At 38.2% G+C, this 27205-nt stretch overlaps 2 protein-coding genes across 3 annotated transcripts in view; one reads left to right on the forward strand and one right to left on the reverse strand.

Annotated features, from left to right (window-relative positions):
• Psmd1 (proteasome 26S subunit, non-ATPase 1) overlaps positions 1-27205 on the reverse strand; it is a 78242-nt gene that overhangs the window by 17427 nt on the left and 33610 nt on the right. For both annotated transcript variants that reach the window (XM_075951128.1, XM_075951127.1), the window contains exons 17-18: positions 6764-6878; positions 3957-4073 (exon numbers count right to left, since the gene is read on the reverse strand). In XM_075951128.1, the coding sequence (XP_075807243.1) occupies positions 3957-4073; positions 6764-6878 (232 nt within the window). The remainder of the gene's footprint in view (positions 1-3956; positions 4074-6763; positions 6879-27205) is intronic.
• Positions 11930-24412, forward strand: Htr2b (5-hydroxytryptamine receptor 2B). The gene is made up of 4 exons (XM_075951324.1): positions 11930-12023; positions 12945-13514; positions 20138-20338; positions 23084-24412. The coding sequence occupies exons 2-4, from the start codon at positions 13184-13186 to the stop codon at positions 23974-23976; spliced, it is 1425 nt and encodes a 474-aa protein (XP_075807439.1). The 5' UTR covers positions 11930-12023; positions 12945-13183; the 3' UTR covers positions 23977-24412.

Here is a 27205-nt window from a genome sequence, read left to right on the forward strand (position 1 = left end):
AACTAATTTTAATGAATGAGCCATCACCTCCCCAGCCCTAAGAGTTTATTTTTATATTGTGATTTTTCATCTTTTTATATACCATATTACTACATAACTGGTCAAATAAATGCTAATGGTGGGTTCCCTTTAGCAAGACAATAGATGATTCATGAAGAAAGGAGGTAGGTTTTAGAGAGAAAATAGCTCAAGAACCCATTAAAAGGTTAAGTGTACACTTAAAATTTTCTGTCTGTAATAATACAGAAGTATGCCTATGATCCTGGGTTTATGTTTGTGGGTGTAAACAAGAGAGAAACGGATATAAACAAGGCAAAGACATACTGGAATTACTTAAACCAAGAGCAGCACAATGGGCAGGCTAAGTGTTAGAACTATGACGTAACATTACACAAACTGCAGATTTCCATTATGAATCTCACAAAATATCCAAGGTCATTTTATTTTGCATTTCTTTGAGGAAGGAGTGCAATTATTCTCTTTTCAATCATTTTAATGTATATGGATGTTTTGCATGCATATATATCTCTGCACAATGTGTGCCTGGTGCAAAAGGAAGCCCGATGAGAATATTAGATCTGCTGGGATTGGAGTGGTTGAGTGTGTGGGTGCTGGGAATTGAACCTGGGCCCATTGGAAGAGCAACCAGTGCTCTTAACTGCAGAGCCATTTCTCCAGCCCCAGGATATAATTCTAAATTCCCTGATGTTTGCGTTTGAGATGTTTCCATTAATTTCATGTACTGATTTGAAAACATAGAATTATGGGGATTTGAGAATTTTGTTCTCTTTAAAAACATATGTCTAATTATCAGACATAGTTTTGCTTTTGTAGTCAGTATGCAAACATTTACATTTGATTCCCGATTTGTATTAATTGCAGAGCTAGCAGCTATAGGAACATTTAAATTTTTATTTTTATTAAACAGCATTTGCTTATGTGTCTGGGTACATGAGTGTGACAATGCACATGTGGAAATCACAGGACAACCTGGAGGAGTCAGCTTTCCCCTCTATTATGTAGGATCCAGGGACAGAACTCAGGCTTGCCAGCAGCTGCTTTTATCCACTGAGCCATCTTGCCAGTACTACTTAAACATTCTTAATTAGTATTCATTATTCTGATACAGCCTCAAGATAGCAGAGTACTTTATTTGTTCACACCAGTTAAGACTCCATTCAAGTTCCTAACTTACAATTTGTTAAAAAAGAAAATCAATTACTTAAACTGCTGTACCCTGCCTGTTTTTCTAAATGTGACATTTCTTAGAGTCAATTTAAAAATGAAAAACTAGATTACCCTATTCTACTTCAAAAGCATTCTGCCACAGTTAGTTAAGAGGTTGTGGCCTCTAAAAAGTGCTGAAATTATTTTTCTTTTCTTCTTTTTTCCTTTTTTTAAAACTTGTTTTCTGAGACAGGTTTCTCTGTGTAACCCTGGCTCTACTGGAACTTGCTCTGTAGACTAGGCTGATCTTGAAGCCAGAGATCTGCCTACCTCTGCCTCCCAAACGCTTTGATCCAAATGATCAAAGGTATGTGCCACCTTGCCTGGCTCTGAAATTGTGAAGTTCATTCATTCTTTTTTCCTTCCTTTTTTTTTGGGGGGGGGATAGGATCTCATGTAGCCCAGGACAGCCTCAGACTTACTGATGTAGGCTGGCCCTGCGCTCCAGTTTCGTTTGAACTAAGTAACTTTTTTATTGTGTATGGCATATGCATGGAGGCCAGAGAAGAGGGCCACTCTCTCACTCCCTGCCTTGTTCCCTTCAAACAGGTCTCTCACGGAACCTGGAGCTAGGCTGGCAGCTGTAATTCCCAGAGACCCTCTTGTTTCTGTTCCTCACAGTGCTGGAGTTACAGGTGCATTTGTGTCCATGTGTGACATTTACATGGTGCTGGGGTACAAACTCAGGTCTTCATTATTATGTAGCAAACATTCTTACCTGATTTGCCATCTCCCCAGTTACCACACCTGGTTTAATTACTGAAATTCTATAGCCAGGATATGAAGATGGCTAAACTTTTGTCTAGCTGACAATAGAAGCAGTGTGAAATCAATATGTGAGGTCTGAGTGGATAAATATTTATATATGACTATTTGCGGAGGTACATTCTTTAATGACATTGCTCAGTTGGAAAACCTCCAAAGGCTCAGTGCAGCATCAACAGCAGAAATAAAAGCTACTCATATGATAGCTGCTATATTTAAAGCATGAAGAAATGTAGTCTGTGTTTGCAAAGATGTTTATGTTCTAGAAGACACAGCATATTAAGCAATTCTTAGAAAAACAAGATGAGAGGCCAGAGTCTACATGCAATAATACAGCTTTCAGAAATGCTAAAAATGATTTTTAGAGAAGCACTGGGTAGTGAGACAAAATGACAGACAAAATGACAGTGACTGCTTAGAAACTAAAGGTTTGTCAGACCAGGCTCTGAAGAGGCAGGACACTGCAGAGTCTAGCAAGTGCACCCCTCTTTCCTGACTCTCCTCTGCTTAAAATAATGATGTTCCATGCCTGCTGCTGAGGCTGAAGAGAGGCCAATGGCTTCACCCCTTTCCTCTCCTTCTTCCCCTTTCTCTCCTATTTTCTTTTTTAAGGACACTGACTTACTATGTTGTCCAGGTCAGGATTAAATTTGTGAAACCCCTGCCTTAGCCTCTTAGGTGCTGCAACTGTCTGCAGTTGCTACCACACTTGGCATCAACATTTTTTTTTCTGCTAGTAATGTTTTGTTTTTAACTGTATCTCAGATATACATAACATTTTACAGCTGCTAAATGCTCTAAATATGATTATTATGGGCACGGGCTAAGTCCGTCCCTCCGTCCCTCCGTCCCTCCCTCCTTTCTTTCTTTCTTTCTTTCTTTCTTTCTTTCTTTCTTTCTTTCTTTCTTTCTTTCTTTCTTTCTTTCTTTCTTTCTTTCTTTCTTTCTTTCTTAGTACTGGAGATTAAGCCAACACATACAACTTTACCACTGAGCCCCACCTGTCTCTGCCTCACCTGTTTTAATACTGGGTTAGTGTTTTACTAAATTGTCTACGCTGGTCTTGAAATCCCCTGTAGTCAAGGCATAGCCCTCCTGAGAAGCTATGATTACAGGTAGGTAGGTAGGTATCACTTGTACACTATCAGTGGCTTACATTTCTACTGAATACATCAAGCAAGATAATTTGAGAATATACAAATAATGCATATACACTTTCTGTTTTCAAGCTGTGTTCAGAAGCACTGTACAGTAATGACTACTATGAGGTATAAGAGACTGTCATGAGGGAAGTTTTAAATAAATGCCTTAAAATCTGTGTGATTAATCCAGAGGAGGTGCGGCCTATGAGGACCACCTCCTTGAGGAAAGTTGGGCTGTCTTTTTCTCTCAGCACAGATCCAGAGAAAGAGGATTCAGAGGGACACTTGGAGGACTCATGATCGGAAGTCACTATGCACTGAATCTGACATCTAAAAGTGACAGGTATTGGTCATTAGCTGAGACACTATCACCAAGAACTATTTTTAAAACTTCCTGAGCCACTGACACCCTTCCCAGGATTGCCTAGGAGGGTAAGAATGTAGTTGCATTCTTTTAAGACCGATGTTGGCTATACACATAACGTCAAGTGGGATTTTTCACTGTCTCAGAAGGCTGGAGCAGAAAAGTTTAAATTTGCACTCTCTAACAGGGTACTAAGTTAGTCCTGTTGTGTCTATTTAAAAACAAAGAGGCAAAAACAAAATACCAAAACAAATAAAAAGCACACTTTATCATTTCTTAAGCATGTTATATACTTAACAAAGTCACCTAAGTTTATGAAACACACACCAAGTAAAATTATATAATTACAACACTCTAGCCTGTTAACCCTTAAATGTGCTTTTTCTTACTTTCAGTGACTAAGATAAATTACTAAAGCAAAGCCCAGACTACCTCCCTTCTAGGGCTTCTTTGCTCACCTTTGGACAAGTGATTTCGGTCTGCTGGATCATGATGAGAGCTGACGCTATCAGAGCCCCTTGCCTCACGTAGTTCACAGGATCATTCGTCATTGGTTCTAGTAAATTAATTGCTTCCTGAAGTCATTACAAACAAAACACAAACAAAACTTTAAGTGAAGTTGGGATGGCTGTATTTGCAAATCAATCGCTTTCAAAGGTATATTTTACATTAGGGTGATGTTTAAGATTTTTTTTGTTTTGTTTTGAGACAGGGTTTCTCCACGCCCTGGCTGTCCTGGAACTTGCTCTGTAGACCAGGCTGACCTTGAACTCATAGAGATCCACTTGCCTCTGATTCCTGAGTGCTGGGATTAAAGGTGTGTGCCACCACTGCCTGGCTAAATTTCTTAAATAAAAGTAATCAAATGCCAAATCTCTTTCAGCTATGTACAGATACCTAGGTCACACAAATTATCTAGAAATAAAGCAGACTTGTTTAGTATGAGCAATAAAAATTTTTCATTGTATTAACTTGTCAGATGCCATGTTTCAAAGAACATTTGCTCCTAGATATCATATTAAGTTTAGAATAATATGGAAAGAAAAAAAATCCAATTTGTATTTAACTTATGAGAGCTGACATAAATGTAAATTAAAAGCCTAAGAGGAAAAATACTTAGCAAAATGTCCAACTGTATCCTTCCTGTGTTTACAGAACAGATGTATACAAGAAAAGAGGCAGCTAGTGAGACAGCCAGCAGGTAAGCAGCCTGCTGTTGAGTCTGAAAACCTGAGTCTGATTCTCAGGACCCACACACAGAAAGAGAGAACTGACTCCTGCAAGCTACCTCTGACTTGGACATATGTGCGGTGGCATGTGTGTATTCCCTCCCACCTATAAGGCAAAATTCTTATATACACTTAATGATCGCTCTAATAAAAATGGAGATACATAATTTTTTTATTTTTCAAGACAGGACTTTTCTGTGTAACAGCTCTGGCTGTCCTAGAACTTCACTCTATAAGGTTGGCCTCAAACTCAAGAGATCCACCTGTCTCTGAATTCTGAGAGCTGGGATTAAAGGTGTGCACCATCAAAACTGGGTGAAGATACACATTTAAAAAAATATTTTAATTATGTATGTGTGTGTAGAGGTAGTATGTGTACAGGAATTCGGGTACCTTTCAAGGCCAGAGGAAGGTGTGGCATTTCCCAGAACTGGAGTTAAAAGACAGTTGTGAGCTACTTGATGTGAATGCTGGGAACCAAATAATGATCTGCTGCAAGAGCAGTCTGTACTCTTAAACATGGAGTCATCTTTCCAGCCTTTGATATATGCTTTTTTTTTAGCCCTAGCTGGCCTGGCACTTGGCCTGAATTCACAAAGATCTACCTGCCTCTGCTTCACAAATGCTAGGACTGGAAACATATGCCTGTCTTCACAGATTCCCTAATAAATCAAGCGCCAAGACGACTGCTGTCCTAGTAGTGAACATTTCACTCACGGGAATCTTATGTTTCAGTAGAGGGGACATAGATATTAAGCTAAATAGTTGTAACAGTATGCAAGGTGGCAATAAATGCTTATAAGATACCAGGAGAGAATGAAACAGCTGTAAAAATCCTTTTTAAAAATATTTATTTTCTTTTTATGCACATTGGTGTTCTGCCTGCCTGCATGTCTGTGTGATGGTGTCAGATCCCCTTGAACAGGAGTTATACACAGTTGTGAGCTGCTATGTGGGTGCTGGGAATTGAGCCATCTCTCCAGTCCCAGATCTAAAAATTCTTTTAAAAAATTAATTTATTGGTGTGTGGTATATGTGTATGTGTGTGTCTGAGCTCGTATGGGCATAAATGCCATAGTGTGCACATGGAGCACAGCCTATGGGCACTGGTCGTCTCTTTCTACCATATAGGTCCTAGAGGCTGAACTCAGGCTGCCAGGTTTGGTGGCAAGCACCTCTTTACCTGTTGAGCTATCTTGCCAGCCCAAAGGAAATTCAGAACCTTTATTGCATTAAACGATGTGTTTGTGTTTACACAGTGAGTATTAATGATATGTGTTGGGGGACAGGGGTGTATCTAATATGAACACTCTTTATTAGAGGAAAAAGTCAAGAAAGTTGGGCCTGAGAGATGGCTCAGTGGTTAAGAGCACTGGCTGCTCTTCCAGAGGACCTGGGTTCAATTCCAGCATCCAGCCACAGCTCATAGCTCACAGTTCACAAATGATCTGTAACTCCAGCTCCAAGGGACCTAGTGCCCTCTTCTGGCCTCCACAAGCACTATGGTGTGGGTGATACGTATTTAAAAACGTATTAAAAAAAAAAAACAAAAAACAAAAAAACCTGAGTTAAAAAAAAGGGCCACCCAAGGGTCCTACATACATGCATGCTATTCGAGGTAAAGTATGGTGACTATATCAATGCTGTGAATCAAGACTGTATGTTACGGCCATCTGGGGAATCTCATGCCTCTGGAGACCATGTACACATACCCACACACATGCATATAATTAAAAATAACAAAAAAAATGAGTTAATTTTGGGTGGCTTCAAACAGCAATCTTAATTTCCACAATACCAATTAAACAGAGTTATTTAAGCATGTAACATGACAGAGCAATTCAATAGCTGTCCACGAGTACTGTTGTTTGTTCTAGGAAGCCTCAGGCACCGTAACACGTAAGAGTGGGGAGCACAGTGAAGCTGTGTGTCAAGCTCAGTCTCAGAGATCACACTGCACCTGTATTCTCACACTTTTCTGCAGCAGAAAAGCCTGGTGCCAGGAAAGAACTGACCTCATCGGTTTGAGGCCTTACCTTGTTTCCTGTGCCCGCACAGCAGATCCCCAGGGCCATCGCAGCTCCATAGCGCACATGAGGGTTGTAACTCTCTGATAATAAAGAAACAACACTTGGACACTGTTCAGGCGTCCTGATAGGAAACAAAAAAAGAAGACAGTATTACAGGTAATATATTATAAACCAAAATGGAACAGCTTTTAAACAGCTTTTATTGTCTTTTTCTAAGATACAGGAAACAACGTAATATTTAACAAATAAGTTGTAGAATTACAAATCTTCCACAGAACAGGATGTGTTGGCACAGACCTACAATCCAGCACTAGTGAGGAGATCCTCACTTGAGCAGAGCCTGTACTACATAGGCAATTCAAAGCTGTCAAGGAACACAAAGTGGTAAGACTATTAAAAATTATGGGGAAAAAACTTCCATGGAATGAGAGTAGAAATATATTTTCTACATTCAGAAAACACTCAGAGAGCCGGGCCACCGATGGTGGCTCACGCCTTTAATCCCAGCACTCAGGAGGCAGAGGCAGGCGGATTTCTGTGAGTTCGAGGCCAGCCTGGTCTAGAAGAGCTAGTTCCAGGACAGGAACCAAAAAGCTACAGAGAAACCCTGTCTCGAAAATCAAAAAAAAAAAAAAAAAAAAAAAAAACCACTCAGAGAAAGAGGCTTATATCAGGGATTTCTTAAGCAAGCTCTCTGCATGCTGGCTATTTCCTAGCATCTTTCAAAGTGGACAGTCAGGCACAGGTAGCACATTCCTCTGTGCCCCCTTTCCTACTTTCTGGGCACTATGCATTTGGTTATATTAGACAAGGCATTTACAGAGTCTTTTAGATGTTTCCAGAGTAGCACACAAAGTATAAATACTCCAATCCCAGCACTCTGGAGGCAGAGAATACCTGTGACTTTCAGGCTATCCTGGTCTACATTGCGAGTTCCAGGCTAGCCAGAGCTACATAGTGAGTGAGTGGGGGTGGGTATGCCACACTAAAATAAGTAACAAAATTCAGATATTTTATTTCAATAAAAAGTTCTTTGCTTACACCTAACAGTCATTTTACCAGTGTTACTATTTGTATAAACCTTCCAAGAGCAAGAGCTGAAGAAGGGAATGCACACAAATCACTAACATCATCTAATCATAAATTGCACATATGAATTTCTTTGTTTCAACATTCTGACTTCTAACTACTATTTCTTTACTGAGTATTTTCTACAACTACCACATTACACCGTATTAATAAATCAAGTGCTTTCAGAATATGGCTCTCTAGCTCTCTCTACTAATAGAGAGAAAACTAGTAATATATTTACACAGGCAGAAACACTGTTCTTGGCAGGGTCATCACAGAGTAAATTTTGAAGGCATAAAATTTCATGATATTTCTCTGGTAGAGTCACAAGTTTATGATTATCACTAGGTAAGTGCCATGACATCAGAGACTTAGCACAATTAACAGAAATTAAGATATATTAGCTCCTGTGAGGTCCTTGTCCTCCCTAAGATCCAAAAACCACCCTAAGTAGAATCTAAGGGCCAGCTGGATGTCTCTAACCAAAGACATCATCGACACCTCCGTCAACATACAGAGAGGACTAAAGAACATTCCCCTCCCTTAAACCACTTCTCTCATGACCATTCATCTATGCAATTCTATTCTATTCATTCTGATTCCTCAACCGATCTGCCAGTAAATCAAGCAAAACTCTTAACTCTGATTTCTGCTTTTACTATTAACTTATTTGTGTTTAATTCATTGAGATAGAGGAAACAGAGCGATCTGGGTTTTAATCCTAGGGTGATTATTTACTACCAGGGAGACAAGCTCTGAATCTTACTGAGACTTAATTGTTTCACTCACAAATACCTGTTCCTTTTTGGGCACGCTACGAGAGCTGACATGTCTCTATGCTGTCACCACTGAAATCTTAATGCAAAACCAGAATTTGGCTTTGGATCAGAAATTGGCACTTGTGTGCTAACAGCTGTGGTTGGACCTCTTTAAAGACAGTGTAACTCACAGTAAAGGTTCTTTCAAAAAAGAATCAAACAAGCTAGATTTGCTAGGTAGCTTGTTATACTTAAGCTTTTCACGTTCAGATTTCCTAAGCAACTTTTTTAAAATTTATTTAAATTTATTTTTATTTTCTGAACATAGATTTTCGCCTGCATGTATGTTTGTGTGAGGGTGTTGGGTTCCCTGGAACTGGAGTTACAGACAGTTGTGAGCTGTCATGTGGGTGCTGGGAATTGAACCCGGGTCCTATTTGGAAGAGCAGTCAGTGCTCTTAACCTCAGAGCCCCTCCTCAGCAACTTTTAGGCACCATAGAATTTTACAGTTTGTCATTTGGCTGCAGTAAGGGTGGGATATTCCAGGGAAAACTGATGTATAGAAAAGAGTTTACCTAAGAACCTATCTTAAAACTTCACTATTTTATAGTCTTCACTTGAAAGCAGTAGGAATAAATAAGATCTCCCAACACTATTCTTTAGTCACTGCATCACATCCTCCCTTCCTATCCACTGCACAGAATTCCAGGTTTCGTCCTATTTTCATGCATGTATACAGTGTACTCCTTCCTCACCCCTCCATCACCTTTAATAGAAAACCACCTGAAAGAGAATGCAACTTGGACATATTTTGTTTTTCAAATGGCATTATTATTTTATGAGATTTTAGAAAAAAAAATTCTCCCTGGGAACACAAATCCTCGGAGTTGTTACAGGGCTTAACTAGCTCACTGGCTGCACCTAAGACTGAAACTGGTAGTAAGGGCTGGAAGCTCAAAGCCTTTTTACAAACAAACAGAAAAAAAAAACCCTGTCAGTTTTAGTCTAATAACATTCCAGCTCTGACACATTCTTTAGAAAACCTAAGTGTTTAGACAAGGAAAGACAGCCTTTAATAAACTAGCTTAGGCATTTAATCTCTTTTGAAGAGCACAATAAAGCCATAAGCTCTTCACAGGCGTGTCAGTGTCTCGACAGACAGCTCTAATGGACAAAGGCGTTTTTTTTTTTTTTTTCAGATTGAACAAAGGTTAACTTTTATTTCAATATTTGCTTCAGATCTTTTTTGTTGAAAGTAAAATATTACAGACGTATGGATGATCTCTATGAATCTCTTTCCCGCCTCTCCCTAGAGGAATCACTACTCTGAAGTTGCTGCTGGAGGTTTGTTTGTGTTGGCTCTCTGAGACCACCATTGGAATGGATCATAGAGTTTTTGGAGGACTCAGAGGAAGATAGAAGGACACAGAGATAATAAGGAGGGGCTTAAAGGTTGTGAGGTCTTTTTGATCAGGAAAGGTGGAGAAGAGGGTCAGATGATCGTTTCTCCGACAAAGGCGTTTCTAAGCAGTGACTGCAATGCAAAAACATACCAGAAACAAAACCTGCATAGTAATCTTTGCACATCACATGTATATAATGACTTAAAGTAGCAGTAAAAGAAGTCATGATACAACTGTATAATCACTTTGCATTTATAAAGAATCAAGGGATCCCAACATGATTATCAATGAGTACTAATACATTATGAAAACAATTAGACCTTATGTAAGTCATCACTCTTAGCTCTTAATTAGGAAATGGACATATAAATAGGGAGAGAGAAACAGAATCTGAATGTTATCAAGCTTCCAAAAACCAACAATCAGGGTATATAAAATAGGGGCCAGTGAGATGGCTTGGCAGGCAGGGCACCTGCAGTCAAGCCTGACCACCTGAGTCTGACCCTTGGGATCCACATGACTGAAGGAGACAAATGTAAGCTGTCCTCTGATATATGTGCATGCATTTCCTTCTCATACCATACACGCACGCGCGCACAGACACACACACTAAATAAAATTGTTACCAAAACTTTAAGAAGAATTTTACGAAGTACAGAAAACAAAATAATACATTAAATTATAATACAAAGATGCAATCAACAAAAAGTACTATGAGGAACCAAACAAGAATAATGACCCAAAAGAAGCAAAAATGAGAAAAGGAAGAAAAAAAAGAAATAGATCTAGAGAACTGTCTGCAGCTAATGTTGGATGGGGAAGGGGAAACCACTTTCTCCAGTGTTACAGCCATTGGTAAGATGCCCATGCTCTGTAAATGACCCAATGAAACAACTTGCTGGGAGACAGACACTAATGAATGTAGAGGCAGGATAGCTGGGAAGAGGAAAGCAATGGACGGGAGTGGGAGGAGGAAAGGGAGAGTATGATGGAAATACTTTAAAAATATTATTATAAAATATTCACAAATCCTGCCAGGTAGAGACACTCACCTTTAATCCCAGCACTTGGGAGGTAGCGGCAGGCGTATCACTGTGAGTTCAAGACCAGCTTGGGCTCCATATGAGTTCTAGGACAGTCAGGGCTGTTACAGAGAAACCCTGTCTTGAAAAACCAACCAACCAACTAACCAACAAAACAAAACTCACAAATTCCATCAATAATCTAGATGTAAATAAGTAAATAAATTCCAAAGGACCTATGAAGACCGTTTCAAGAGAAAACCCTGAGAATTCTAAAGTTTTAACACTAAGCAAGTTTTATAGTTTAAATTTCAAGAGCATAATTGTAAAGACTTATATATTGCTTTTCGAAAATGGGCAGAAATGTATTTTTTTCTATACATTATACACTCTTCCCAATTAAAAATCTGTGGGAAAAGAAGCTGGCAATGAAACAGCTTCCAAATTCAGAGGCTGTTTAGAAATGAGCAGTGACAAAGTTTCTGCCAAAACCTATGTATACAAGTAGCATGCAGACCTTTCTGTGTGCTCTTCTATATAAGGCAGTGACACGAGCAAGTTCATTGTGCTCCACAGCAAAGGCACAAAGCTGGATAAGAATCTTGTTTCATTGCTAGAAATTACAAGTTCCAAACCCTCTAGATTATATCTCTTTTTTCCTCAGAAGGGAAAAACAGTGGAGGCTTAATTTCAAATAAAATAAAATCATCTTACGCTAAAGTAATAGTTTACTACATTTCCCCCAAATATCAAAGATAAGAATGAACTTGAATAAGGGTCATGAACTGGTTGGCCACAATTAGCGAGTGGTTTTATGAATTACAATGAATGCAGCTATGCTCTAATAATGACAGTATCAAAGAGGAAATAACCTCTCTGGCAGGCGTACAGCTGCTTACAAGTGCCAGTGCTGGAAGCTCAGAGTAAGTCAATGGGAGGAGGATGTCAGAAGGAGCCCAACTGAACAGACACAAGGACGGCATGCTTAGGAAACTCACAAGCAGATAAGAGGTAAGTAGCTAACAAATACGTATGGAATATAACTTCGGTTTTTGCTGTTTCCATCTTAATCTTTAGGAGCTTTGTTTCCACAGTCTTTTCTATCTATTCAGTGGATTAAAGTTTATAAAAACGAAGGGCTAAATTAATATGGGGATTGTGAGTATAATGAACAAATAACTTCATCTTCCTCTTAGAGTGTTTCTCAAGGGAATCGGGAAGAGAAAAGAAGTACTTAAAAAAGAACGGTTCAAATTTGGCAGACTTACGTGATCACATTTAAAACCTTGTAGAAAGACGCAGTTATTACTAAAATTAAGTACTTGGCTAGTAATTCTTTGGACTACTTTCTCTCCAACTAAAGGAATTATAAAATGAGTCATAAAAAAGCATTTAAATCAGCACGCATCAGAAAAATGATCACAGCACTCAGATTCTCAGCGGGTAAATCCTGACTCAGCCCTTAGGTGGGCTTGGGTCTGACTGGGTGGGTGGTAGTACTTACCGAATCCCTCACTTGCAACTCTTTAGAGCTCTGACCACTGCTGTGTGTTTTCTACAGTTAAGGAGAAAGTACCCAAGGGTCAGAGAACATGTAGTGTGCTATCTCCTCTAGCACTGCCTCTGTGGCAAATCAGAAATACAGTACTTTTGTGGGTACTGGCTGAACTATCACAAATGCATACTAACCTATCAAAATAGGAGGGTGTACTTAGTTAGCTCTAGTGTTTTTTTTTATTTTTTTTAATTTAATTTATTTTATTTTTTTTTACTGATTTCTGGAAATAACACAACCTCTCTGTGTCTAAGGGAAACTCTCTGATATTTAAGTTCAAATTCTTCTCTTAAAATTACATTAAAAAGGATGAGAAACTAACATCTTTTTTCTTCTACCTCTATTGATATTTTTCATTGAATCTTCTGAAATCTAAGCCTCTAGAAAAAGACTGAAAATCTGGATGCCTTACCAGCAAACATGGACAGATGCGTACACATTCCCACCTTGCAGAACCTGAATCTTTAAAAAGGAATATAAGTCAACCTTGGCTTTGCATGTTTGGCATGGGTACAACGCCTTGAAAAAGCAGATGACAAGTTTAGCTACTGACCATGCTGACCACTGTCTGGTACTGGACTGAATCACAGAACAGCGAACGGTTTGCTCTTATAGAATGTCGGAACAAAGCTCAAATCCTGAACACATTCTACAGAATATATGTGATCATTTGATCTTGTCTAACTATTCTGGATTAAGGACAGAATCAATAGCAAAGGAGATGAAGCTGGTTGCCGAGGAACAGGGGACTAAAGTGCACTGGGCAGCTCTGCTGATACTCATGGTGATAATACCCACCATTGGGGGGAACATCCTAGTTATTCTGGCTGTGTCACTGGAGAAAAGGCTGCAGTATGCTACCAACTACTTTCTAATGTCCCTGGCGGTGGCTGATTTGCTGGTTGGATTGTTTGTGATGCCGATTGCCCTCTTGACAATCATGTTTGGTAAGTATTTCCCTTTGTTCCTGCCATTGAACCCCATCCACTAAAGAACCTGACATTCGTTTGATCTTTATTTTCTTTGAAATAAAAGATAGACCTGGATTAAAGACATAGAAGGGAACATTCCCTTATTTTTTCTATGATTTGTAATAAATGTAAAAGGACACAAAAGTAATTTCTTAGGAACAATTTTACCCCCTCCTTAGCCACCTTATAAAATCATTAATTTGGCAATATTCACAGTTTCTGCATGCATTACCTAAAAATTATATTAAGTAAAAAAAACCCCACACTTGTCAAAAAACCTATTCACTTTTCCTTTAACAAAGTAATCAATACCTTGCAAAATTCTGAGACTTTAATAATAGAATCACTGAGTAATCGAGTCCCATTCCTATTACAGTTCTTGCCTTGAACCTTTAAGAAAAGATGTTTAGTTACAAAAGGAAATTGTCTGGCTCAGAGTACCTCAAGAGAAGACCCATCTGTTTAACTTTTTTATGGTATCTGACCATCTGTGTTCCCAATAAACCTGTAAGTCAATAAAATAAGTGGAACAGATTCTGAGTTACTATGATAATAAAAATATAGTTTGACTTTCAGATCTTTGTTATAATAAAAAAGAGATAATATATTAAAGTAGGCATAAGGAGTTTCTTCTGTGTGTACATTATCCCAAACTATGTTAGCAAACACAAATGATTTTATTGAGGAATTATGAGGGCTCCTAGTTTCAAAGTCAGCACTAAAAGAACATTTAATTAGTCAATGTTTGGGATAAACTGATATTCCACTAATAAACCACTTAAGAAAATTATAGATGCTCAGGCTTCCAAGAATTGTGCTTATATGTGGAGAATAAACACACAAGTTATAGAAGTAAAATTTATTAACCCAGAGCACAATCATTTATTAAATTAAAAAGTAAAGCTAAACTACTATTGCAATTATTTCTTATAGGAAAGAACAGGGAGACATATAAAATGAAGAAGCTGTATCTTTACATGTAGTAAAATGGTCAGAAGTTAAAACTTCCTACTGCAAAGCAACACTCACCCAGTTTTAAACGATAAACAAGCTTCTACTGCCCTATTAGATTCTCTAATCAGTAGTATTGTTTCGCTCTCTCTTTCATTTCCTTTGGTGATTCTGTAAGCTCTTGAATATCCCAATGGTATGTGTTAATCACATAAGAAACGACACTCTAATAACAACCTGGAGCTCAAAGAATTTAGGAAGGATGATGCAGGGATGTATGTGGAAGGACCTCACAGGATTAAGATTCCAATTCTCAACTCAACAGCTTGCAGAATAAAACTGTGCTCTTTGATGCTTTGCTAGGCATACAGAAAAATATCAAAATGCATTATCTTTAAATCAATAAATTATATTTAAATCAATAAAAAATGCATTTTCTTTGTTTTACTAACATAAAATTGAAAATATTGGATAAAGATTGAAGGAATTTTACAGAAGTAAATTTTAATTTGAAAGCTTAGTCCATAACTACCAAATATCTACTATACGCAAAATTCTGAGCTAGGTACTTAAATCATTGCATTAGGATAGGGAATCTTAACACAGAAAAGTCTATAGTGTTCAAGTTAGCTGATAAACACTCCACAAGGAGTTTTCAAATAGCAGGCACCCCATGAGATAAAGAAACTGCTTATACAGAAAATTATTGCTTAAGATATTCTCCCCCCACCCCCAGATAGGGTTTCTCTGTCTAGCTTTGGTTCCTGTACTGGAACTTATTCTGTAGACCAGGCTGGCCTTGAACTCACAGAGATCCGCATGTCTCTGCCTCCCAAGTGCTGGGATTAAAGGCATGTACCACCATCGCCTGGCTATAAAACACAGCAGAAAACTAAACATTTTAACTTAAAATATATAGAACACCTACATACTTATGCCTTAAATTATAACCCATCTTAACAGCATTTCATTCTTCAAATACTTATAAAACAATTAACATACAATGTCTCATAGTCTCAAGCACGTTGCTACCAGTAATTATGCTGCACAAAGGAGTTATTAGATTGGGGGATGGGAAGCAACCCTAACCAACCTGGGAATGTAATCACCATTTAAAATGTCACAGTATGAATTCACTATTTAAGACATAATCCATGACCACGGGGAATATGGACAGATGCTACCCTTGAAAAGCACCAAACGAATGTCTAGTAACTATCTGAAGTGAATGGGTGGGGACCTGACTTCAAATAGTAAGATCTTTATATATCCTTTTCCAGCTAGATAAATACTAAGACTTTCTAAGCTAACACATTTGCAAGAATTTTTGATAATCTTTAAAAGTAGCAGTAAACGATGTATAATTTTCTCTAATTATATGGAAAATCTTCAGAACTTCTGAAACCTACAAACCAAAGTGTTCTTGGTTATATAATCATAAAAGATCAATTACCATTATGAACAATTTAAGCTACTACAAGAAGCCACTAAGCAGTTAAGCATTCTAATAAAGTCAAACTTTAAAAAAAATGAGCTAGAAATAACTAAGTGGCCCTGGTGTTCTTAACTGAGGGATATTTTATTCAAACATTTCTTTGTAATATTTAACTCCGTATTGTCTGAATTTCTGTTTTACCAAGACTGTGACACTCTTGACATGACACTTTTAACTTTTCTGCCAAATCTTCTTTGGGAACACTGGATGCAATATTTACAGGTCTATTTACCTATTTATTTTTATTGTTTTATCTCTTATTCTTAAAACCCATTATCATAATACAATAGCTTTTAACACAAACCCTAAAAATACCTACATTAGAAATACTTGGGCAGAGAAGTCTGAGGCAGGAAGACTGCAAACTGGATGCGAGCCCTAGGGTACACAGCAGTAATAAGTAACAACATATTCCTCCTCTAAGCAGAAGCATGGACACAGCCCAGTTACAATATGCATAGGCTATTAGTGTTCTAGTGCAATTAAAATAGCGGTAACATTCAATTTTACTAAGACACTTCTGATCAATTTCAGCGCTGCAGTAGGTATGTTCCCACTGTGTTCCCTGCCTCCCCAGTACAGGCTCACATTCAAGCAGATGCACTGCACTCTTGCTCTACTTGCACAGATAAAGACACTGGTTTTACATGGGTTGGGGGATCTGGTTTGTTTCTGAACATGTGTGCCTTCACTGCTATTTGGTTGACTATAGTCACTGTTCAGAACAGTAACAACTGTTATTCTGAGTGCTCTCTCTGAATACACACCGTTTCAAATACTTTGCAATATTATTTTATTGTATTTCAAAGCTTTAAATACAATAATGTAGCAAGCTTATAAAACAGGTAATGGCACCACCGCAGACAAGATCTACAACAGTTAACTAAATTTTCTGAGATGATAAAATAAGTGGCAGCAATATGTGGATCCAGGGCTGATTCTGGAAAATTCCTATGCTCAGTCCTTATCGCTCTACTCTGCCTTCTCAAAGACAAATGCTGATTCTACCAACCCGAAGTATTATGTTCAGCATATGGGACTAACAAGAAAGCATATAGAATTTTAGGAATGGTGAGGCAGAACCCTGTATCTTTCAATTAAAAATGTATTTCACATTATGTGACAGAATACTTAGGCCTCACCTAGTACTTGTACAAATCCTTGAGATGACCAACTAACCTATTTTCTGAGGAAGGTACTAGAAACAGTCAATGCCTATGAAGTTGCCAAACCTTGCTGGGAGGCAAACAGGAACTTAGGCAGCACGTGAGTGACTACCCTCCAGACACGGTCTCTACAGCTGCAGTTTCACAATGAACACAGCACTGTCTTAACTAACAGCTGAGTAAAAGATCTATAAACCAAAGACATGTTTTGCTCCTCAAATATTACTCTATGACATTTAGCCTACAATTACTTTGGGTACCCAGAGAAATGCCATTATTCAAATATTCCTTTTTTTTAGTTTTAGTTCAAAGGCAATAAAGGAAGACAGTTGGATTGGAGCATAGCTTAATGGCATAGTGCTTGCTTAGTCTCGAGGCTCTGGTTCACTTCAGGGATGGTGGTGGTGGTGATAAGGTTTGAAGAAAAGAGAATAGGCTGGGTAGAATTTGTTTTTCAGAAAATTTTATGTGAGAGTCCAAGAAAAGCAGTTACTAATCTATGTGCCAGATTAACTTCTCATAGATAATATTTTTCTTTTCTTTTTAAACTTAAATCTTTCCTGTTCACTTGATTATTAAAAATTTAATTAATACACAATCCAAGTCTTGCTGCAAATAGGTGGCACATAAGGCATTACAAAAAACAAATATAATTATAAATCAACCCAATGCTTCCTATATGCTACATGGGTGCCCCACCATCAGACTACATTCCTACCTCCTTTTGTGCTTTTCTACACTGTTGCATTTTTGTTTTGGAGACAGGTTCTTGTTATGTTGTCAAGGCTGGCTTTCATCTGACTATGAAGCCCAGGCTAGCCTGAAAGTTTTCATTTTCCTGCTTCAGCCTCCAAGTGCTGGATTCACAAGCAAGTGCTATCATGCCCATAATTACATTCTTGCTTTCTCCACACCCCATTTAGATTTTATTTTAATCTTACTTTATGTGTTACTTAGCTTGCATGTACACCTGTGCACTGTTGGGTGTGCCTGATTCTGGCGAAGGACAGAAAAAGATGTCAGGTCCTCTGGAAACCACGGCTGTAGATGGTTCTGAGCTGTCATATGGTGCTAGGAATTAAACACAGATCCTCTAGAAGAGCAGCCAGGCTCTGAACCACTTTCTTGCTTTTAATAAAAGGTTTCTATTAATTCAGTGCCATTATATTGCTTTCCTAAGTCTATCCATTAGTATTTCATGAAAGGTGGGATCTTAAAGATGTATCTCTCTCAATCTTATAAAATCCTGCTCTTTCTTCAAATCTATACCACTGCCAGATAGTTCTGATTAAAATAAGAATGTTCTAGTGATCTGAACTAATTTTAATTCTCACTTTTCCAAAATTGGTGTTCATAAATACATTAGCTCTGTTGGAAAATAAGGCTAACAGGCACCCTAGGCCTAATGAAGTCAGCACTGGAAGGCTTGCCCTTTTAGCCTATAAGCAGAAATACCACGGGTCAAAGAGTCAAATTCCAAAGGCATGTAGTTTTTATGTGTTCCCTGTGGCTTCCTGCTCATGGCTACAAGATTTATGACTAGAATTTTCCAGACCTTAATTTTCAAATGTAGAATACATAATTAAGAATAGCTAAGTAGGCAAGTTTAAATTAGTAGCAAAGTATTTTATTTTTTTAAAAGTTCTACAGAGACTGTATGCACGTGAGGATAATACATAGCCAGGTGTGACAGAAGGGTTGTATATTTTAGGTCAGCTTGAGTCACGTGGTGCTATCTCAAACAAAACAAAACAAAACTCCTAAACCAAAAAAACAAAACAAAGCAAGCAACAGAATAGCAGTAATTTCAGTAATATAAAGGCTGCTTTGCACAATTCAGATCGTGCTTCAATCTCTAGCAACATACATGCTCTTAAAGTATTTTTATTTTTGATGAGGATCTTGCTATGTTGCAGGCTGGATTAAGGCCTGGAATCAAGTGACCCTTCCATGTCTGCTTCCACAGTAACTGGAACTATAGGGACTACACAATCCTAATTTTTCTATTTCCCTACTCCTAGCCCAGAATCTAGGGTATTGCTTCCCATGAGTGTCCACTGTGAAACTCTTAATCACTGACTCTTTCCCTTCTTACACTGTTGCCTTTAATGTCGGGTAGTTAAAGAATGCACTGCTATTTTCCACTGACGACAGAAAACTGGAACACTACAGTTAAGAAAATTCAACTGCTTAGGTTCTATCACAGGTCTTTGTTCTAAGAGGCTCTCATGAGGTTTCGTGTGTGTATGTGTGTATGTCAGGAGTTTTCTTCAATCACTTTCCATCGTATTTTTTGAGACAGGCTCTCTCAACTGAACCCAGAGCTACTGATTTGACTAGCCTGGCTGGCCAGCAGGTCCCAGAGACCCTTCTCTGTCTCCCTAGCACTGGGGATTATTCCAATACGAGATTGTAAGTGCGGACTGTCACATGTGGCTTTTATAAGGGTTTCGAGGATCTGACCTCAGTTCTCATGCTTGATTGGAAGCACTTTAGCTCCTAAATGCTCCTTTCTAGGAGACATTCTGGGTGTCTATCTCACACAAGTACACCCAGACATACGTTTTAAGACTAAAATAGCCTTTCCTACAGTCTTCCCACAGAATAGATATTTAAGCTTTCATTTCCACAGAACATGTGGGGATTGGTTTACTGCATTCTCATACAATGCCTGTATGTATCAGATGGAACCCAAGAGCCTACTTTCCCAAACAATGACCCAGGTGACATTCATCTCTATTCACTATTTGTAATCAGGGTACACAATGTTCTAAAGGATGTTTTCAATTAATATTTCAATTTTGATAAATGCTCTTCCCTCCATAAACTCATATTCAAAGACTTAATTACATCTGAATGGACTCATCTGAAACATCAAGGACATCTCCATGGTCATTTTAAGAGGCTAAAAAATATGTACTGGCGTAAGAAAAAAGATTAATCTGAAGACTGCTATTCTATAAACAAAAAAATTCTTTTTCTTTCAGAGGCTATATGGCCCCTCCCATTGGTCCTGTGTCCCGCCTGGTTATTCCTCGATGTTCTCTTTTCAACTGCCTCCATCATGCATCTCTGTGCTATTTCGGTGGATCGCTACATAGCCATCAAAAAGCCAATACAGGCCAATCAGTGCAACTCCCGGGCTACTACATTCGTCAAGATTACAGTGGTATGGTTAATTTCAATAGGTATGTGGGGAATGCAAAAGGTATCAGTGGAGTGTCCAGTCTTTATTTCCATGTGGCCAGAATGCCAGGTCTGGTACCTAGAAAACCACAGAGGCCAAGGAAATCCATTGATATCCAAGAACTTGCACACCACATTCACTGTGTAGCTTCTAAGCCATTTCAGTAAAACCTACATTAGCAGTAAGTCTATGCCTTTGGAACTGGTCAGTATTTTCTGAGGTCCTGTCATACTTCGATTTTGATATTCAGGAAATTTAAGCCGCAAACTGTGTTATATTTGCCAATAAATTACTAAGTTCTAACTAGCATGAGGAATCTAACCACCAAAGAAAACAGCAAAAAGTAAAAAGCATCTTAAATCACATTTAACAGCATAAACAAGAGAGGAGAAAAAGACAACGAAGCCAAACTTTGTAAGCAGGCACTAAAGACCATAAATTCACCCAGGAAGTTATGTTCCAATGTGTACAGACTGAAAGCAGTTAAATATCCACTTTAGTGTCTTAACTGTCAAAAACATCTAAGATAGATGTTAAGCTAATGTTTAGGAAATGGTTTATAGAAAGAAATCAATTTTCTTTAAACTGTTCTATGATTCTGCACTAATCTTTTTGATATTTTTAAAGATTTATTTATTTTTATTTTTTATGAGTGCTTCGCCTGCATGTATATAAGTGTATCTTGTGCGTGTGCCTAGAGCCTGAGGTGGCTACGTGGGGCACTGGATCTCTTGGAAGTGGAATTTCAGCTGGTTGTGAGTTGTCATCTTGAAGGCTCAAGGCTAGCTGCTATCAGAGTGCCTTGAATGAAGTGCATCGTCCATTCAAAGCTCTCTCAAGATAGTGCAGAAACACAAACTTGCAGATTTGTAACAAATGATCTGATCAGCACATTCACTGCTTTGCGGTAGAAAGAAATTTTTAAAGAAAATAATTACGAATCTTGAAGTATTAGAAGGGGAGTAAAAACAAACAAACAAACAAACAAAAACTATTGCTTACTTCTCTCTAACCAGTGAAAAAATGTGCTCAATAAAGTAAGAAAGACATCAAGATTATCTTCACTTTCCTGAAATAATGGCTCCTCTTGGAAATGCCTGGGAGTAAACGTCAAGGCAAACTACTAGTCTGGCATGGAAAGGAAGGAGAGTTAAAGAAATGTCTTCAGAATAGAGGGATAGAGAGATTTTTTTAAAAAAATTAACAAATAGTAATGACTAGAACGAGAAAGCGAAGTGTCTGGTAAGGGAAAGAAGAGCGCAAATAAAAAGATAGGTCAGGGTCAGCAGACTTTTTTATAATGGGCGTAATGTGGTGACAGTTTGTTGGTTAGAGGGCATCTAAATTAAGGCTGGATAATATGACTTTATCAACATCAAATTTTTACTAAAAGTAAATTTCAAGCTTGTAAGAATACATGAACAAAAAAGAAAAAGTGTTTGGCAGTTATATGCGGTAAGTAAATATTTTAGGTTGCAGGCTCCATGGACTTAACTGTTCTGTAGAAGAATAAAAGTGTATGTTCTCGTTCTCTCGTTCTCTCTCTCTCTCTCTCTCTCTCTCTCTCTCTCTCTCTCTCTCTCTCTCTCTCTCTCTCGTTTACTTTTACCTCTCTGGCTATCAAACCCAAGTTGTTCTGGGTAAAAGAAGCTACAGTTAATACAGTACTAATGAGGATGGCTGTTCTAGCAAAACTTACAGAAACAGAATGCCAGACAGTGTTCCTCTAGCTATAGACACTGATGCCCTGGAGCAGAGCACACAAACTCTTCTTTCCAGTGGTAAATATGTAACAGATGGCAAGGGTAGAGGCTGCTTCTGTAAAAGGTTTGAGAAAACTGCCTTATTAAAAACTGTGGGGTATTAGAAATAAGTTGTGAAGAAGACAGAGTGCTTTTGGACTTATTAAACAATATAAGCTAAAAGATTAATCAGCTTGGGTCTGGAGAGATGGCTCAGCAATTAAGGGTACTGACTGCTTTCCCAAAGGACCCAGGTTCAAATCCCAGCACCACATGGCAGCACACAACTGTCTGTAATTCCAAGATCTGACACTCTCACACAGACTTACCTGCAGGCAAAACACCAACACACATAACATAAACTTTAAAAAAAGATTAATTAGCTCACATATTTAAACAATATCTGCTGTTTTGAAGGTGACTCTTGTGTTATTCCCTTTTCTAATAACTACTTCACTGATCAACGTCATATTTAAATACTTTGTAGTACTTAAAGTATTAAAGAAATAGCACAAGGTATACATATTATCAACTATTAGAGGAACTCTCAACCTTGAGAACAAGTTTTCTTGTTTCTAAAGCAGCAATTTTTAAACAAAGTCCATTTTTTCTCTATAAAGGATTAAAATACATTCACAAATACCAAAAGAAAATTCTTAAGTGAAGGTGTATAACCTTAAAGATAATAGATAAATAGATACCATTTGAAAATGAAGACACTGAATCTCTTTAAATCCTCTCCAAATTAACTATTCTGGATATTAGCCTTATCTTCTGAGTGCTTTTCCAACCTGGAAAAAGCAGATTTGCTCATTTAGAGTTCTTTGTTTAGATTCCATTTGTAAAGGATCTGCTGTTAACACCTGACAGATCTGAAGCTGAGGGTCTCAGGAATTATAATGCATTCATCAGCACGGAATTTCTAAAATTAACTCTCAAAACAACTAATCTAAGAACAAGAGGTCATGAAAATGACTCCATTTATCTTGCTTCGTCTTCCTTAGGCATCGCCATCCCAGTCCCTATTAAAGGGATAGAGAATGATGTGATTAACCCAGACAACATCACCTGTGCGCTGAAGAAGGAACGCTTTGGCAACTTCATGCTCTTTGGCTCGCTGGCTGCGTTCTTTGCACCTCTTGCGATCATGATAGTCACCTACTTTCTTACTATTCATGCCTTACGAAAGAAAGCTTACTTGGTCAAAAACAAGCCATCTCAGCGCCTAACTTGGTGGACTGTGTCCACTGTTTTCCAACGAGAAGAGTCATCCTTTTCCTCACCCGAAAAGGTTGCAATGCTGGATGGTTCTCACAAGGATAAAACTCTACCTAACTCAGGTGATGAAACTCTTATACGAAGAATGTCCTCAGTTGGAAAAAAATCAGCACAGACCATTTCTAACGAACAGAGAGCCTCAAAAGTGCTTGGAATTGTATTTTTCCTCTTTCTACTTATGTGGTGTCCCTTTTTTATTACAAATATAACTTTAGCTTTGTGTGATTCCTGCAACCAGGCTACTCTCAAAACGCTTCTGGAGATATTTGTGTGGATAGGTTACATTTCCTCAGGGGTGAACCCTTTGATCTACACCCTCTTCAATAAAACCTTTCGGGAAGCATTCTGCAGATACATCACCTGCAATTACCGGGCCACAAAGTCAGTAAAAGTCCTTAGAAAATGTTCCAGTTCAATCTACTTTGGGAATTCAATGGTAGAAAACTCTAGATTTTTCACAAAACATGGAATTCGAAATGGGATCAATCCTGCCAAGTACCAGAGCCCAATGAGGCTCCGAAGTTCAACCATTCAGTCGTCATCAATCATTCTCCTAGATACACTTCTCCTCACTGAAAATGATGGTGACAAAACTGAAGAGCAAGTCAGCTATGTGTAGCAGAACGGGCAGTCCTCATCTAGCTCGAGTAAGGGGATGAGCACGACGCTAGTGCACCAAGACAAATGTACAGAATAAAAAATCATCTCCTGAAAGCAAGAGTTAATATTCAGGTTGTCCAATTTCCTTATCTAAACAAAGCCAAAACATGGATAAAGTAGCTTTGGATGGCTACAAACAAAAGCAATTCCTACTCTGGTTTTCAAATGAAATAAAATTATATAAATCAATAAATTTTAGTCTTAAAAAAATCAATGTCATAAATTAAGTTCCTAATTGTATGTAAAATTGGGCTAAGAATGAAATAAAATGTTAACTCTCTAAGATGGTTTGTTGTTTGTTTGTTTTCTTTTGTTTAAGGGAAGGTTTCTCTGTGTAACAGTTCTGGCTGTCCTGGAACTTGCTTCATAGACCAGGCTGGCCTTGAACTCAGAGATCTGTCTGCCTCTGCCACCCAGGTGCTGGGATTAAAGTGCCGCCAAGGCCTGACTAGTTTTTTTTTTAATAGATAGATAGATTGATTATGTATGCAGTGTTCTGCCTGCAAGCCAGAAAAGGACACCAGATCTCATTATAGATGGTTGTGAGTCACCATGTGGTTGCTGGGAATTGAACTCATGTCCTCTGGAAGAGCAGCCAGTACTCCTAACTGCTGAGCCATCTCTGCAGTTCAACTCTCTAAAATTTTAAAAGCATAAGGCATAAACAATAGTGACATGACCAAAAGACAAAAACAAATGACTGAAACAGTGATTATAGAATAGAGAAATGATGGCTCAGAATGAGAGCCTGAGTCTGGGTCCCTTGCACCCACATAGAAAGTGGGTATAGAAATGCCTGTCTGCAATCCTATTGCTGGTGAGGGCAGGAGGATCCCTAAGTTCACTAGCCAGCAACTCTTGCTGGGCCAATGAACTCCACATTCAGTGAGACCTCCCTCAATCCCACGAAAATGATACAAACTGGATTTTCTTCCCCTCAAAATATACATATAAAACCCTAAAACCAAAACAAACAACAAAAAACTTACAAAAAATCGTATTTGGAGGTAAATGAGAGTGGCTTTAATGTAAGATAGTTAAACGCAGTCATTTTTCTCATCAGGAAAGGACAGTAGTTAGATGTCAAGAAATGTAACAGGCCTTAGTAGTGGAACTGCTAACAGGCATTTTGTCAGCGGAAGCAGGTCCATTGGAAGAGGAGGAGGAGAAAGCAAATAAAATCACCCTTGGGTACTTGATCCGCACTATGCTCCTTAAAGGTGTGAAAACAACATGCTAAAACTGGAGCTATGGAACCCCAATGCAGAGACCTAAGTAAGTGAGTGGTCTCATACAGAGGTTACCCCTGCTTGTATTTATCCAATGATGTGGCTGAACTTCTAGTACAAAATTTTTCATTTACTGTTTGTTGTTTCACCTTGCTCTGTTAAGAGTTGGAAATGAGTCCAATCTGTACTGGATAGCTGACCGAACGTAGAAGTGATCTTTAGTTTAGCTGTACCTCAGGTTTTGAGTCTACATTTTGTGCCATCCTTAGCAGGGAACAGCAAACAGTGTCAGTTCTGCTGATTGCTGGGGCATTCATTCACTCAAAGCAAACAAATCTAGGCTGGAGGAGGTGGCCACGAAGATGAGCCCATGTCTTGGCTTTGCCATCTAAAGCTGAGCTGTACTTATACTTTGATCTCCTGCTCTATCACTGAGCTTTCCTAGGCAATTGAGTTTAGGATAATTACCTTATAAAATGTGCGGGATGGATAATCTCAGTGTAAGTAAATCAGACATACACTCCTCTAGAGGAAGAATTTTTCCAGAATATGGATGTACAGACCCCAATATGGACATATATGTATGGGCTCTGAATCATCTGCCAGGCAAATTTTAATTAATTTATCATGAAAGCACTATGCACTTCCCCCTAGTGGTCTTAATACTTTTAAAAAACAGGATACAGATATAATAGTTCAGTTAAAAAAAAACAAACAAATAACAACAAATATCAAAATAATTTATACTTCCCTACCCCCAAAATAGATTTAAAAAAAAAACAACAAAAGTCAGACACAGAGAAAAAAAATTATTCTGTTTTGGTTTGAGGTTATAATCTGATGAGTCTGCCATATGTTACGATTTATATTCTTGTCATAGTAAACAGATTGTTTTCTTCCCCTTCCTGATGCTATAGATTAAAGCCAGGGCCTCATGAAAGCCAAGCCAAGTGTCTTATTGCAAAGCCACTCCCCTAACCTAAGGTGGCTACTGTCAGGCATCACACTGATAATACTCTAAGCTGTACATTTTATATACCTGGAAGCACATACAGGTGTTTCAGAAACTCTAAACACAGTTACTGGTAGTTACCGGTAACACTACCAAAGCACTGCCCAACATGCTCTGTACTGTTTGCAGGTTTCCATTACTGCACACCTACAAAAACAATAACAGAATCTATAAACTAGCTTCAGCTATTACTTAAAGTATCTTTGAGTTTATCTATAGCTAGTGAGATGATTCTAGTATTTCCAGATAGTCTATTGATTAAAATATAACATTATTATCAATTATTTGTGAAAAGGAACAACATAGTTTCAAAATTTTACTGTTATTAAATTGAAATTTCTATTTTATGACAATTTTTTTAAAAAATGGCAGGTCTCAGTATATGTAGCCAAGGTTAGTCTTACACTTATGATCTTCCTGAAGGTGGGATTACAGGCATATACAACCATGATGTCTATCAACTTTTTAAAACCTCTATTTTGTTTCTTTGGTTTTGGATTTTGTCTTTTGATGCAGCGCTAGGGACCAAACTCAGGGTCTTGCAGATGACAGAATATTGCCCTACCACTGAGATCAACCCCCAGTCCTACTTTGCCACTGATCATCATAATCATTATAAGCGAATAAGTTTCCAAATCTGGAGAAAGACTGAAAATAGTATAAATGCATGGTCTATCTTGTGAAGAAAGGGAATAATACAGATGAGAATTATACACAAAGATAATTTCATTTCAACTGAGAAAGAATAAATGTTTTCCAATTAGCATATCTGAAGAGTTTGTTTTTGTTTTTATAAATCAAGATGAAATAAATCCTTTAGACATGGTCTAAGCTAAACGACTGAAAGGTTATTTTAAGAGATCAGAGATGACGGTACACACCTGTAATCCTAGCACTTGGAAGGCTGAGGCAGGATGATTAGGAAGCCAGCCTGGGCTACACAGTCA

Source organism: Microtus pennsylvanicus, chromosome 17, assembly GCF_037038515.1.
Source record: "Microtus pennsylvanicus isolate mMicPen1 chromosome 17, mMicPen1.hap1, whole genome shotgun sequence".
Taxonomy (NCBI): domain Eukaryota; kingdom Metazoa; phylum Chordata; class Mammalia; order Rodentia; family Cricetidae; genus Microtus; species Microtus pennsylvanicus.

Coding starts and splice junctions, on each gene's coding strand:
- Htr2b (XM_075951324.1), top strand. CDS start 13,184: ATGTCGGAACAAAGCTCAAATCCTGAACACATTCTACAGAATATATGT. Junction 13,515..20,137: donor CCTCTTGACAATCATGTTTG/GTAAGTATTTCC, acceptor TTTTTCTTTCAG/AGGCTATATGGCCCCTCCCA. Junction 20,339..23,083: donor GGTATGGTTAATTTCAATAG/GTATGTGGGGAA, acceptor CGTCTTCCTTAG/GCATCGCCATCCCAGTCCCT.